This window comes from Amyelois transitella, chromosome 6, assembly GCF_032362555.1.
Source record: "Amyelois transitella isolate CPQ chromosome 6, ilAmyTran1.1, whole genome shotgun sequence".
NCBI lineage: Eukaryota > Metazoa > Arthropoda > Insecta > Lepidoptera > Pyralidae > Amyelois > Amyelois transitella.
In genome coordinates, this window is record NC_083509.1 from 2,659,467 (window position 1) to 2,675,389 (window position 15,923).

General features: G+C 35.4%; 1 protein-coding gene across 1 annotated transcript in view; it reads right to left on the bottom strand.

Annotated features, from left to right (window-relative positions):
* LOC106134577 (nose resistant to fluoxetine protein 6) overlaps positions 1–13,210 on the bottom strand; it is a 28,792-nt gene extending 15,582 nt beyond the window's left edge. The window contains exons 1-2 of the mRNA XM_013334665.2: positions 12,909–13,210; positions 3,707–3,915 (exon numbers count right to left, since the gene is read on the bottom strand). Of these exons, the coding sequence (XP_013190119.2) occupies positions 3,707–3,915; positions 12,909–13,206 (507 nt within the window). The 5' untranslated portion in view covers positions 13,207–13,210. The remainder of the gene's footprint in view (positions 1–3,706; positions 3,916–12,908) is intronic.
* Positions 13,211–15,923: the final 2,713 nt, after the last annotated feature.

A 15,923-nucleotide genomic window follows, 5' to 3' on the forward strand; every position in this document is an offset into this window, starting at 1 on the left:
ATTCTCTCAATGGAGTGACTGACTGACGGAACAAGACAATCTTATTCGTTTTACACGCCCAGAGCTGCGATAATTTAATGAGTTATAAAATCAGGTGTGACATCGATATGTCAGCTCCAACTCTGCATTATCATTCATTGCACAATGCAATACAACTGCAAGTAAGTGTGTCAATAAGCATGCGATTTTAGCAAACTCAAGTCCATTGCATTTTGGCCGTAAACGTTTAACATTTTCATGATTATGCAATTTTTCAATGAACTTTATCTTCTTAGTTTTTGGACTCAAATCGTCTGAAGTTTGGTTAAAACTTGGAGATTTAGTAGAAGATAATCTATATTTAAAAAAAAAATAAGCTGTAAATATTGCACAGCATTTTTTAAAAAATCAACAATGATAAAGGGCTGCATGTATAGACATAATTTCTTTCTCTTTTTTTAAATTTTATGTATATGTTTTACTTAACAACAGAGGCCAGAATACGTTCCTCTATCCTTGTGCTATGAAAAGCCCACTCCAATTGGAATTTTAAAAAAATCCTGTCAGCTTACTGCGCTAGCATCAGTCAGTCAGTAATGTTCAAACCCTCCAAACCGAAGTTACCACATCTATACTAATATTATGGAGCTGACGACTTTGTTTGTTTGTACGCGTTAATCTCAGGAACTACTGGTTCGAATTGAAAAATTATTTTTGTGTTGAATAGACCATTTATCGAGGAAGGCTTTAGGCTATATAACATCACGCTGCAACTTTAACCAAGAAGTAATGGAAAATTTGAACAAAAAAACGGGGTAAATTATTCATACCTTTATATATCTTGGGGGCTTCAATGATGCCCATAATAACTATTCCACGCGGACGAAGACGCGGGCACAGCTAGTTTAAAATATCAAGTTAAATATACGCATAATTGATCGGAAATTCAAAACGCGTATTGATCGGAAGCTAGTGGTGATGTATGGTTACAATCTTGTCCACCGATTGTTTTCGTCGTGGTGTGAATGGATATAGCTCATTACGAAACGGACCTTGGATTATTTTGTCAAGTTTACGATTGGCTCTGACGTAATCTGACGTCACTGATGATATGGTTTGAGTTTGGATGATAACTTTAATGAAACAAAACCATAGTAATATTTACATGGACCGATGATCATGCAGGATCGAAATCACGGATCCAAATCTGAGAAATGGACCAAAATCGGAAAAATATTGCACTCCCATGGTACATTGATCAACTGACGACACTTTGTATATTTATTTGCATGCATTCATACATATATATAATAACGTCTAAATCCTTTGCGGGGTAGCAGAGCCAATCAGTCTTTTCAGGACTGTTAAGTCCTGAAAAGACTGATTGGCCACGTTCAGCTGTTTTTTAGGTTTATTGATAGAAGTGATTTATTTGTATTTGGTATTACTTAACCATCTTGAAATAGAGTGGCAGTTGTTATGGAGACAAAAGATGAAGAGGACGTCTTACGAGTATTCTACTTTCTAATATGTGACAAAATTTCCACTTGATACAAATGTAATGAGATAATAACTAAGCAACAGATCATTCGAGCAAACGATTTCGAGAATATTACTATCACTCGTCTGCCAGTAATTAAATTGATCGATATAGCCATAAGGCGATACTTGCTTGTACACGTGCCGAAATTAAGGCGCAACCATTATGAATACTTACTGTAGGACTATGAAACCTAATACTGTTTACTCAAAAAATTGACTATATTACACTTATACTAGAGTAAACCTGCGGCTGCACTCGCGTGAAACGGAAAAGAGTAAGGCATTACCGGCGGGATTTTTGGTAATTAAAGCTAAATTAGATTTCCCTAGTCTCAGCGGTTTGGAATGTGCGTTGATATGTCAAGCCTCACATATCTCAAGTAGTTTTGATAATTTTTAGAAACACTAGCGTTATCAGAAAAATCAGCACCGAATAAAACATTGTCCTATTTAAGAACTGTAACTTTTTGATGCCATCACCCAGCCAACGAGGTGGTAAGAGTGGATAGTCGCTTGCGAGTGACCTTGTTGATATTCTTGAGGTACCAACGAAAGACCAGCGTTGGTTCTCTTCTACGAGATTACCAAAATATGCTGAATTTGGTCCCTTATAAAAAACATGTTCAGATTTACTTTTGAAGTTAATGTACCATGTACACTATGTGCCTGGTTTGTGAATAAATTTTCATTAAGTAATGCATTCATTCACTTCTTTTCTCCCTCTGGGTAATACCGGTAATGTCGTCTTCTTCTAAGAAGGTACGCCTTTGACCATGAATGAGCTCAGGTTGTTAAGTCAGGTTTTTCGCGAAGAGACTCCTGTCTGATCTCCACAACATTTGCAGGCGACCTAACCTATACTGGGCCATGGCTAAATCAATATACTTACGATTCTTACATACATACATATAATCACGTCTATATCCCTTGCGGGGTAGACAGAGCCTACAGCCTTGTAAAGACTGATAGGCCACGTTCAGCTATTTGGCTTTAAGATAGGATTGAGATTCAAATAGTGACAGGTTGCTAGCCCATCGCCTAAAAGAAGAATCCCAAGTTTATAAGCCTACCCCTTAGTCGGCTTTTACGACATCCATGGGAAAGAGATGGAGTGGTCCTGTTCTTTATTGTATTGGTGCCGGGAACCACACGGCACTTACTATTCTTTCTTTTTATTACTTGCGCAGATTGACCTGCACTAGCACCTAGGTCATAACTGAAAATCAGCGTATTGCTTTATAGTAATAAATGCGTTGAGTTATGCCCTTTTTGTACTGCTGCAACTGACACCCTTATTAATTTGTTATTTTATATGCACATTGTAAATTGTGTGTAGCAAATGAAATAAATGAATTATCTATCTCTATCTACTATAAATTTCTGTTTTACTGCTGTGAGTTTCGAACCCGGATACCTTTGGTTTATAAGTTAAATCAAAACAGGTTCGCTCTCAAAAACACATTAAAGTGATAATAATTTTGAATAAGCATATACATAAATTTTTGAATTGGTTTTATCCAAAGATTTTCAATACTTATACTTAATTCTTCTATCGAAATGTTTTATGGACAGGTTTCTTAAAAAACCTGTTGAATAATCAGATTGTAAAGAATGTCCTGTCCGTAAATTATTTTTTTTATGTTAATATCACGTTTATACATTAATTTGAAAACTGGTAGGGGCGTGGCTCTCAAAATATATAGGTACTATAAGTATTACATAAGGATTCCTCTACATAAATTGGCCATGGCCATTGTAGCAAAGAAAATATTACGTGCCGATGTGGCAGAAGGCTTTGTTGGCTCTGACTACCCCGCATGGGATATAGACGTGATCATATGTATGTATTTATGTCGCAGAAGACAAGTTTTTATACTATACATAACGGTATTAAACATAATTGTAAGTTCTACTAATTACTACTGCTGTAGCAATAAAGCTATGTAGATTGATGATATAAATGCGAAGTGAGTTCATTTGTTTGTTGTGCCTTTAGCCGTTATCTACTGAACCAATTTTCTTGAAATTTCGCTCGAATTTGGAGAAAGACATTTTATACGTAAGGGCACATTTACATCGCGGTAAAAACTAAAGTTCCCGTGGAATATGTGAAAAACCTGTACCCTTTTGTAAGTGGCGTTAAATCAGCGCGGGCGCATTTCCAATTATTCATTTAGAAACTTACATCAGTAACATTACTCCTAATGTAATGTCCGCTGTGTATCAGATAGTCCAAGTTGTCATATCTGGGGTCTTCGAAGGTGACCTGGAGGGAGGCCAAGCAGTACTTCCCCCTAACTGCTCCGTCCACACTGAGGCACTCGTCAAAGTCTCCATATTGATTTCCGTTTCCACTTAGGATGCCCGCTGGTGGCTTTGCTGTCGCGTCGAGCACTGTAACAAGTAAATAAAAATAAATAAATGAAAATAAATGCCATGTGGTTCCCGGCATAAAGAATAGGATCACTCCGTATCTTTTACACGGATGTCGATAAAGGTGATTAAGGGATAGGCTTATAAACTTGGGATTCCTCTTGCAGGCGATGGGCTAGCAACCTGTCACTATTTGAATCTCAATTCCATCATGAAGCCATACAGCTTGGAACGTGGGCTTTCGGCCTTTTCAAGACTGTTGTCTCTGTCTACCCCGCAAGGGATATAGACGTGATAATATGTATGTAAGGATGTAATCTATGTAATGCAAACCTGAATTTTATACTAACCTATGTACTTTTTCTAAACTAAAAACAAATTAACTTTTTATTGCTTTTGTTTCTTTAGATTCGACTAAAACAATGTACCCAAGGTGTCTGATGTCCGTCGTACAAAAGTACATATTCCTACTTTTAGTTAGTTTCTCATTATATTGATGATAAATCTAATTAGCGACAGGCCTGCCGAAAGTTACCGGGAACATCTGGCATCCAGGGAAGACCTTGAGAACATCACCACTTCACGGCCAAGCGCCGTGACCGGGGACAGAGGGTAGGACATAAAATAATGAGTGTATAGAAGTGAAACTTGCAATAATTTGTACAAACAATGTACGAGTTTAGACCGGAAAACAAAGTATTTGGTCTTGCAACCTGTCATGTTGTTGGTCTATAAAAACGTTATTATATATTTTTCCAATAAATAGTTATTCGACCATAGTCTTTAAAACTGTCGTATGCTTCAAGAAATATCGTTTTTATTCGTAGTCGGCTAATTAATAAGGAGTTGATGCTAACCATTGCAATAAAAATAATTTCACAGTATGAAAAGTATCATTCATATGACGCCATTAGCTGCACCCTGCATTTTTAAAGTGAACATTCAAAAATGTATCCGCCAAATGTTATGATGAATGTAGAGAATTCAACAGGGGGTAACTTTCTGAACTTTCGTTATTTTACACTAAGTTATGTCATGTCCAGTGGCGAAATGTTTCTACGTGGCGCATCCGAAATGCGTCCATGAAGGCAAGGAGTGGTTCGTGACTAGCATATGGACCTTACGCTGTCATCGCAAATGGCGGAGCAGTTCAACGGATCCCGAATAACAAAACATTTTAACATTTTGATTAATTAGTTCATTGCCAATTAATTAATAGAGATAATTAAGTCACAGTGTTGATTGCTCAAAAATTAATAGCAAGGCACGATGTAATGGGTAAAACTCTGTTTCCCATATATGTATATCATTACAAACAAATAATCACGTCTGTGTCTCTTACGGGGTACACAGATCCAACAGCCTTAAAACAACTGGATGGTTACGCTCAGTTGCATGAATTAATGATGGAATTGCATACCAACAACTTGGGGATAATCCAAGCAGAGTGAATAAGCATCTGAGCGCTTGCGCGTACCACTTTTTAACTCAACTTGTTTACCGTCGGCCAGATTAAGGACAAAAGCATTAAAAAAAAAATTAGAACATTGGAACAGTTGAGATGGAAAAGAGAGATTTTATATAGGGCATGGCATTGCATTTTCATGATGGTATAAAATGGTAAGGTTTTCGAGTGAATGGCATAATTTTCCCAGAAATTCAAAGAGATGATAAATAGTAATTTTGTAAAGTCATTTATGCTTAGTTGGTGTTCCTTAGCGATAATAGTTTAGAGTATAATTTTCTGAATCCTCAACGAGAAAGTCGGAGAACAAACTTAACTTTGATACACAGAAATCTAATTAATTATTCAAATGTCAGTGCTTTTACATTAAATTTTACAAAATTGGGACAACCTGGTAAGTGGATTTAGGCAACCAATTAAAGTTGTTTACAGACTAACAATTTTCCAAATCATTTTGAAACAATCGTTTTTAGCAAAATGTAAGATTACTCGCGTGGGTAGTGAAATTGGGGGAGTAAAATTGTACACAGGATTTCCATTGTTTTTGAATTTGTTAAATCGAGTTTTATAATAACTTATCGGATTATTAAACAAGAATAGAAATCTTAACAAGATAACAAGTTCAAATTTTTAAGTAAATATACTTGTACAAGGTTAAATTAAAAAGTTAATAAGAAATGTGGGTTTCGTGTGGTTTACGGCACTCCTTTCTCATGGATGTAGTAGAATGGACTATAAGTATGTATATCTGTATGTCATAAGACACAGATTAGAATGGATTTTGATTTTGTGGACAGATTTCTTTCACAAGGATTCCAGGAATTAGCAGAAGATTAATAAATACCTACTTAAACACATCGAGAATTATTTTAGTATTTAAAATATTTAAGTGAAGAACTTTCATTCACAGATAGTGAGAAAACTTAAGGTACTCTAGAGACAGGATAAAGTGAATTGGGTTGTTCCAAGTGATGACGTGGAAATTGAGACGTGAGAAGCAAGTGGAACAAGTTAGTACCTATGTAAACAGGATGAACGAATACACCCATAGTGTTTACTGTATAAGGATAAATATAAGTAAAAAGTATTCATATTCATTCATTTTCTAACTAACTGTAGGTACATTAGTCTTTAAATTAAGAATGGAACTTATAACTTAGCAACCTTTTACGGGCAAGGCAAATACGCGGCGCCCAATGTATAATAACAGCATTTTTTAATTAAATTTACTAACACTATATAAAACCCGTACGGGGTAGACAGAGCCAACAGCAATACTCAACCTGTGTATTTTGTTCCGGTTATTTATTGTCACCCAATCAACTATCATGGACAAAAGGCATACCACGATTACCGCCAGGTGGCAGATATTTCATCGTGAGGAAACCTGTACATTCCCAGATCATCTGGGACAGAGTCCCTTCACAATTGGAAAAACTGCATCAATATTTAAATACCTTTAATTTAGAAATCTTGGGCAATGGGCAAGTAATTCAACATGTCACAAATGAATCTCAATTCCATCATTAATCCGCTGAACGCGGCCTATCAGTCTTCTCGGGACTGGCTCTGTATACCTCGTAAGGAATAGAGACGTGATTATATGTGTACATATGTATGTATACGATCTGATTACCAGGCCCCTCATGCGCCTTCAAGACGTCTTCAGACTGCTGATTAGTGTGTATGTCAATGACGCGTGATCTAATCTATCTCCAGTCTTCGTGTGTGTATACGTTATGTGCATGTTATAGGAAAAACCGAAGACGTGACGGTATTATGATATTTAGTTATTTCGTCTCCCGTTCCGGGTACGACTTTGGATTCAGTTCAACTAGGTTTTGCGTTGGACTAAGTTTCATTATTACGATTATGACGTACAATGATCCGGTCAAGTAATTTCCGATATAACTGCTTACTAACATCGACACTAATAATGTTGTTGGTGCCACAGGAATCAAAAACATTTTTTTAATAGTAAGTGTTTTTGATTCCTGATTTAATAGTTAGTTATGATTTGGCGTTTCTGAAGTTATGAGTATAAACGATGGAATTACCGAATATTTTTTAAAGCGACAAGTTCGGTTTCGACAAACAAGAAACGGATCGGAATTTCATTAAATTTCTGTTTATTTCTAAAATCAGATAAATAAACTTCTTTTAAAAAATATTTTATAAAAATCAAGCAGAATAATGGCACTGGTTGAAATGAAAGAGATATTAACTTGTACATTACATTGAATTTAACATGAATATATGAAAGTTACATTTTAAGGGTATCACGACTTTTTTACGGTTTCAAAAGCTAATAAAAACAACATTTTATTCCCACAACTATGAAAGATGATAATGTAGATAAACCAGGATTATAATTATGAAGAGTTCGCGGAAGTTGATCCAGTCTGGATTTAGCTTTAGAGTTCTGTAGTCAAACGGAATAATGAATTTTTTATAGTTTTCTCATGTCCGTCTATTAGTCCGTATGTCTCATGCATTTTTTTCAGAGATTTTGCATTATTGATTGAACTTTGGCAGAAGTCGTACCTATTGAGATTTGATTTATGAAAAATGTAAAATTACTATAGTACTTAATACATATAGTCACGTCTACATCCCTTGCGGGATAAACCCAATAGTCTTGAAAATACTGAAAGGTCACGTTCAGCTTTGATTCAAATAGTGACAGGTTTCTAGCCCATCGCCTACAAGAGGAATCTGATTTGAATCTGAGGATTTGAAGATCTTTTTCGGTATTTTTGTAAATAACATTATAGTTAGTTAAAAGTTTATAGAAATTGCGTATATTTTGTGAAAAATTTATTTTAATTTTTTTTCAAATTTATTCCTAAATGAAAAAAATATTAGGGCCTTTTAAAAAGTTATCAGAGTGTTATGAGACAATCTTCATTTGGACTAGTTTAACGAATGGTAAGATGGCGTGGGTTTAGCTATGGACACGAGATCCAACAAGAAGTCGCCAGGAGATAGCGAGTCACTGAACTTGGGGAACGCTGTAGTAGTCAAAAACCCGGGGTGCGCGCGCGCACTTTAATAGGGCTCCTGGGATGTGAAGGGGGGCGCAGTGGAGATCGAAGTGGCAGGATGTCATAGTAATTTTGTAAGTATATCATATCTCATAGCGAATGGTCAAGTCAAGAGTACCCTAAACTGAAGAGATATATATGTATAAGTGAGTAAAGGATGGGGGATGAAGCAAGAAAAAGTATGCATTAATCATGGCAAGTGGAAAAATGTAGTCTCCGTCTACCCCTTCGGGAAATTAGCATGATTTCATGTATATATCTATGTATGCCAATTTCATGTGTGTCGTGGGTTTCCCGGCACCAATAGGAATAAGAGGAGGACTCCCCATCTCTTTCCCAAGGACGTCGTAAAAGGCGACTAAGGGATAGGCTAATAAACTTGGGATTCTTCTTTTAGACGATACCATGTGGTCAATATGGTCTAAGCCCTAAAATTTAACTATTTCCGTTGGCCAACGGTTGTAACGTTGTACTTCAATTGGCTTTACCAGTACGAGCAAGTAAGAATATGAAATTTCAAAAATAATCTCTTGGTAATTGGTGTTGGTCCACAGAGTCCATAATCATGAAAAGACTCGAGTGCTTCGTTCAGCCAGACGACTTAGTGAGGGAATTAAGATTCAAATAGTGACAGGTTCCTAACAAATTGCTTGAAAGAAGAATACTTAGCAAGTTTTTAAGCGATTTCTTTGTTTGACTCTGACAATTCAAGCGGGATGGGAAGCAGTTGGAACTCTTTTCTTTCACCACCATTAGGTATTAGGGCACCATTAGGTATTAGGCACCATTAGGTATTAGGCACCATTAGGTATTAGGCACCTTACTCGCCTTTCATGACATCCATTGGAAACAGATATAGTGGTCCTGAACCACATTGCAATAAAGGATACCTAATGTGGATAGTAAAAAGTATATATTTTTAAAGTACCTAAATGAAATAGTTGATGAATGCTTTGAAAATTCATGAAGTGTAGTTGAATTGAAATGCAATAGTTTAAGGTCACGGTTAGATTTCGGAGTTGACCGCGACCTCTTTACAGAAGAATGACGCATTATTCATTTATTCATACGATTTGAGTTCATTGATCTATGTAACATACATACATATAATCACGTCTATATCCCTTGCGGGGCAGACAGAGCTAACAGTCTTGAAAAGACTGATAGGCCACGTTCAGCTGTACGGCTTTATATAACGGAATTAAGATACGAATAGGGACAGGTTGCTAGCCCATTGCCTACAAAAATAATGTCTAGTTCAGCTAATAGCCTATCCCTTAGTCTCCTTTTACGACATCTATGGGAAAGTGATGGAGTAATCTTATTCTTTAGTGCCGGGGACCACACTGAACAATTTGTTTGAAACATGCGCATGCGACGACCAGACAAGCAATAATGACTAGCCATTTAGAAAACTGATGACGATATTACAAAATTGCTCATCGTCAAAATCGATTTGCAAATTACTCGATCAAAATTAGTTCACAAAATATGTGTCAATAGCATCCACGTTTTTTAAGCGGTTACAAATATTTGGGGAGTTCCTAATATTATGTTCATTTAGTACAATAACAAATCATTAAAAATACTATTACACTGTCTGACGTAGTTTTTGAAACTTTCTACGTCAATGAAATAGATTAGTTTTGAATAAGCTGTTAATAGAAACGATTGTTCAATGTGGCATAATATTTTTTTTTGTAATCAGTTTTTTTTTACATTTAAGTAATTATAAAGTAAATTTGTCACTTGTAAAGTATTTCATAGAATTATATATATCTTTTAAATAAACATAAGTTCTTGTTTTGTTCTCACCTTTCTGAAGGAAGGTGATGGAATGTGATCCTAGACTTATAAACGTACGCAATGCCTTAACCCACGCTGGATCACAGTTACAAATCCAGTTGCCTCATGCACGAGTATCTTTTTTTAATCAAATATGTTTTAATTATGCGTTGTTGATAAAGTAATAATAGTGTACCCGGCATCTTTATCTAAACACGCTGGTAGATAGCATCTTCCTACACAGTTGCTTCAACACTGTTTACTACTAGCTACTTTGAAGCATTACCGACTTCAAGAAAAAAGTAGTTTTGAGATATTCAATTATGTTTAATTTCCGATGGTATAAAGGTTATAATTTTGACGCGGGTTTATGTTGAAATATATTATATTATATATATTTATGTTTATAGTTTAGAAGGAAATAAGAAGAAATCAATCAGAAAATTCTTACAACAAAATATTGATAGCTAAAAGCATAGTCGATGTCGCGTTATAAATTTTGTAAAAATTACGCGCTGAATAAAAAAAAATAGTAGGTAGTAAATTTACTTCAAATTTAAGAAAACTACACGCTAGTACAAAGCTTCGGGGAAAAACTTCTTAGTGGTGCAATAAATCTATTATCTTTTCCTCAATAGACGCGACATTATTTATAGTGTGCAAATTTACTTGCTTTGGAAGCACATAAAAATAATTCATCATGTAAATATTAACTACAAAGTTCTTGGTAATAACATCGAGAATTAAAATCTCGGGTACACCCCCGTAATGATTAGCTTTGGCCGGTACAAATATGTACTTAATATGTTTGCTTAGACTAATAAAATTTGAGCCAAAAGTCGATTTTCGAACTTCAATATTTAATCAGATGCTTTGATCCTGGCTGGATGGAGGTTCGATTTACAAAACACTTACAGGTGTATAATACTTATTTATTTATTTAAACTTTATCATACAAAACACAAATGTTTGGAACAATGGGAGAATTTAATGCTAGAAGCATTATCTACCAGTAAACCGTAATACTACATACATACATATAATCACGTCTATATCCCTTGCGGGGTAGACAGAGCCAACAGTTTTAAAAAGACTGATAGGCCACGTTCAGCTGTTACAGCTAGTGACAGAGTGCTAGCCTGTCGCCTAAAAGAAGAATCCCAAGTTTGTGAGCCTATCCCTTAGTCGCCTTTTACGACATCCATGGGAAAGAGATGGAGTGGTCCTTTTCTTTTGCTAATGGTGCCGGGAACCACATAGCACCCGGGAACCACACAGCACTTAATACACCGTACAGCACCGTAATACTTATTGGTATTTTTTAAAATTGTAATTGTACACTAAGCGAAAGGTCTGGTACCCGAAACCGAGAAGATGGCATGAAAAGAGTTATGAATGTGGATGAAGCGTATGTAAGGAATCGTACATACATACATATGGTCACGTCTATATCCCTTGCGGGGTAGACAGAGCCAACAGTCTTGAAAAGACTGATCGGCCACGTTTAGTCATTTGGCTTAATGATAGAATTGAGATTCAAGAGAAGAGTAAGGAATCGTGGCAAGTGGAAAGAAGAGAGAGAGAGAAAGAGAGAGAAGCGTTATTTTGTCAAAGTAACGTGAGAAATGTCTTGGAAATTCCTATTTTATTTTGAATGTATTAAAAAAATATGTAAATTAATTTTGCAACGAAGGCAAATTTTATTGGAAAAAGTGGATGTGCTTAGTTCGATTGGTTTTTTAATATGATAAAGAATAATATAACTTTGATGAAATTTTTTTGCTTGTAAGGTTATGTTTTATTATATTTAGGAGACAATTGGCGACTTACAGAAATCTAAGGGCATTAAATTCAATGAGCCGAGTAGTTTTTTTTTATAAATGTTGAGTGATATGGCCTATATATCTGGAAGAATATGAATGGACCGAATCAACATTATTTATAACATCACCATATTCTTTAATAAAGTGATTTTGATTGTGATATCATAGCTATTTGATTAATTTGTGTTTTAAGGACATAATTATTTTCGGAAACTTGTGTCTCTTTAATTTCTTATCGCTTTAAGAAAAAATATTTAAGATATGAATAAAATATATTGACTTCACCGGATGAACTATGTGGGTTCCAGCAGCCTTTTATATATAGCAGGGTGTCAACAATTTTTTTCTGTCATAATAAGGATTGTATTAGCTGTCTTTTTGAAGTAAGCCTAGTTTGAAGAATAGAATTGAAGCAAAAAAAATATAATATGAATACTATATATAGTAAAACAATTACCTGGAGAAATGCATAGTGATTCCTAAAAGAAGGGTTGTGAGGCAGTCAAAACTGGGAAAATCCTTTCCAAATCAATCAAAACTCGTGTAACAGTTATTAAGGATCAATAAAACAGGAACTTGGGGTTCAAAGAACATCAAATAAAGCCACTGGGAACTGATGATAGAAGGAGAGATTCAACATAAATCATTAATGTATCTGTGATTTATGTATTATCGTGTATCTCCGTCTCTTGTAAAATGATTGCTATTATTTACCTACCCTAGCGAATATACGCTTTGTCCAGAAGATTCAAGAAAAAGGCGTACATTCAATTTACAATTTCCTTAATCACTAAAAAAAAATACAAAGCTTCACTCACATTCTCAAAACACAAACAACGCGCAAACATAATACCCACATGGGCACTTATCACGAAATAAATAACAACAAAAAATTACTTTTCAGCGCCCAAAGCTCCAGGCGTTCCAGGCCATCCAGGAAAAGCTGGCTGTCTATCCTGCACTGCTCACTAGTTCCGTTTCTAGGAACCACCACTTTCGGGAATCGATTCATGAGTTTTAAAACGTCAACTTTAGGATATTCGTATACGGTTTGGTTTTTCGCGGTAAACTTAAGGATAGTGCCATTTAAGATGGATTCTGTGAGGATGCTTTTTGGGGGGAGAGTTAGTTCTATGCAGTCGCGGGCTGCGGCAGCCGCTGCCAGCAGCAGTAGGACGCATGCGCGCGCAGCCATGACGGATCACTCAATGATGCGCGCGCGCTGCTCCGCTTTAACTATGACTCGGTGACCTACGACGGGGTGCGATTTGGACAATGGAGTTGGGAAATCGTTTTTCGTCTATTGTTTTTTATGAAAATTTTCTCAAGGGTGAGTTGTTGTGTTGGAGTACAGTCAGTTTTGTAAATGTCTGCGGTACTATTAAATAATTGGGCGTTATTTTCAGCAGAACCTGTATTATTAAACATTACAGAGGTGGTATAAAAGATAGATTATTATCGTTATTATTCATGATATGTATTACTTACGTCTTGCATTATATTGTTATATTGTTTTATCTCACTTGTTTTTTTTAAAAGATCATCTTTTTGAAGACAAAAAATTATTTTCAACGTTCTTTTCCAATTTTTGAGTTCGGTTTTTAATATCATGTTCTACTGTCAGAAATCTTTTGATGATGATAAAATAGGTAAATTAAAATGGATGTTTTGACAACCAAAATTTTATTGTTATTCCATATTACAAGTCATGAAATCACATCCTAGATGCAAGCTCAATGTTTGTAAAAAATATTCGATACTATTGCAATATTTCAGCGACGTTTGGTGATAACCTCTAATGGCTCTGTTTACCCCGTAAGGGATAAAGACGTGACCATATATATATGTACAAAAAAATGTGCCTATTTAGTTGACACATGTTCTCACAATGTTAATGAAAACAGCGTCATGTTTCATAATGCGAAATGCGCTTACACTGCAGTCTATAGGGCAATGACCTCGCGGTGCATCGTGCAATAGATATTATAAAAAGATTAATGATTATGATCAAACTTTATATTGTTTTTCGAAAATAAGTTTAACTGGCTTTAGTTTTGCGGGAATTTTCAATTATAAATAAAGTTCATGTGACATATGAATGAAAGAAGGTAGTATATGTTACATTTAAAATATTTTATTTGTGTAAAATTTAATGAAACACTTTTTGTTTTTATTTTATTCGTTACAAATAAAATAAATTATTTTATTCTGTGTCATATAAGTCTGGATTGCAAGGCATATTTTATAAGAAAGGTAAGGTAGGCTTTTCTGTAAATAATGATGGCATCAAATCATCCAGTGTGTATTTTAGTAAACACAAGTGGACATTCAAGTTCCTCAGGATAAGTGCAAGGTCGTTGAAACAAGCCTTACCTGGATTTCTATTTATAATGAACTAGTTTTAGTCTGGAGTGCCGTTTCAGTATATAATACTTATATTGAGAATAAATATTGGAAATTTTGACAAAAAAATAGCCTGTGTTTGAATTTAATACACAATTTAAATTGCCGGCCGGTTTAATTGTTAAGCCTATGTACCGACATGGCTGAGGCATGAATTAGGATTGGAACTTGCGCATCTTTGTGCATTTCGCTTTTTTGGTCGGACACTACAGTTTGATCACGGACTCTCTCATGAAATACATACACACATATAATCACGTCTATATCCCTTGCGGGGTAGACAGAACTAACAGTTTTGAAAATACTAATAGGCCACGTTCAGCTGTTTGGCTTAATGATAAAATTGAGATTCTTATAAAGTGACTGGTTGCTAGCCCGTCGCCTAAAAGAAGAATTACATACATACATACATAAAATCACGCCTCTTTCCCGGAGGGGTAGGCAGAGACTACCTCTTTCCACTTGCCACGATCTCTGCATACTAAAAGAAGAATTAGTCGCCTTTAACGACATCCATGGGAAAGAGAGAGATGAAGTGGTCCTATTATTTTTTCTATTTATGCTGGTAACCACACGGCACATGAAAATTGAGAAGAAGTCCAAAAAAATGCCCTTACATTAAGTACCTTAAAATCGATGAGTCATATCGCAAAGTCATATCAATCTATCATTAAGCCAAACAGCTGAACGTGGCCAATCAGACTTTTCACTGTTGGCTCTGTCTACCCCGCAAGGGATAAAGACGTGATTATAGGTATGTATGTATATCACAAAGAAATTAAGAACTGTTATACTACGCTATGTAGATTAAGGCGCGGTCATTATAATACACATATACATTACACATATCGTAAATAACTTTAACTCAGTTAGTCAGATATCATTCAGAGGAAAACTCGAGTCATCTTCAAATCGATCAGTAGCTTAAATCTAAGTATTAGTTAATTGTTATAGCTTAACGACTTCCACGAATATCAAATTTGTCTTCTTATTTGAAGTGCCATCGTGGTAAACTATTTTTTTATACGTTCTGTCCGTCACGTCTTCATTCCCAGTAGACCCTAAAAAGACTAGTCAAAACATACATATAATCACGTCTATACCCCCCTTGTCTTTCCCTTAGTCGCCTTTTACGACATCCATGGGTAAGAGATGGAGTAGTCCAAGGGATAGGCTTTTAAACTTGGGATTTTTCTATTAGGCGATGGGCTAGCAACCTGTCAATATTTGAATCTCAATTCTATTATTAAGCCAAACAGCTGAATGTGCTTCAATCTCATTCATCTTTTCAAGACTGTTGGTTCTGTCTGCCCCGCAAGAGATATAGACTTGATATATGTAATTGTGTATATAGTAAAATGCATCCATTACTTAATTACCATGTCAATGATTAAACATTATGTTGTCAGCACATTATACAATCATGAGTATTACATCTATATCATATTGATGATTGTGATGATTTAGATCAGTTAGAAGAAAATCCAAGTTGAATACTTTAACTTTGGC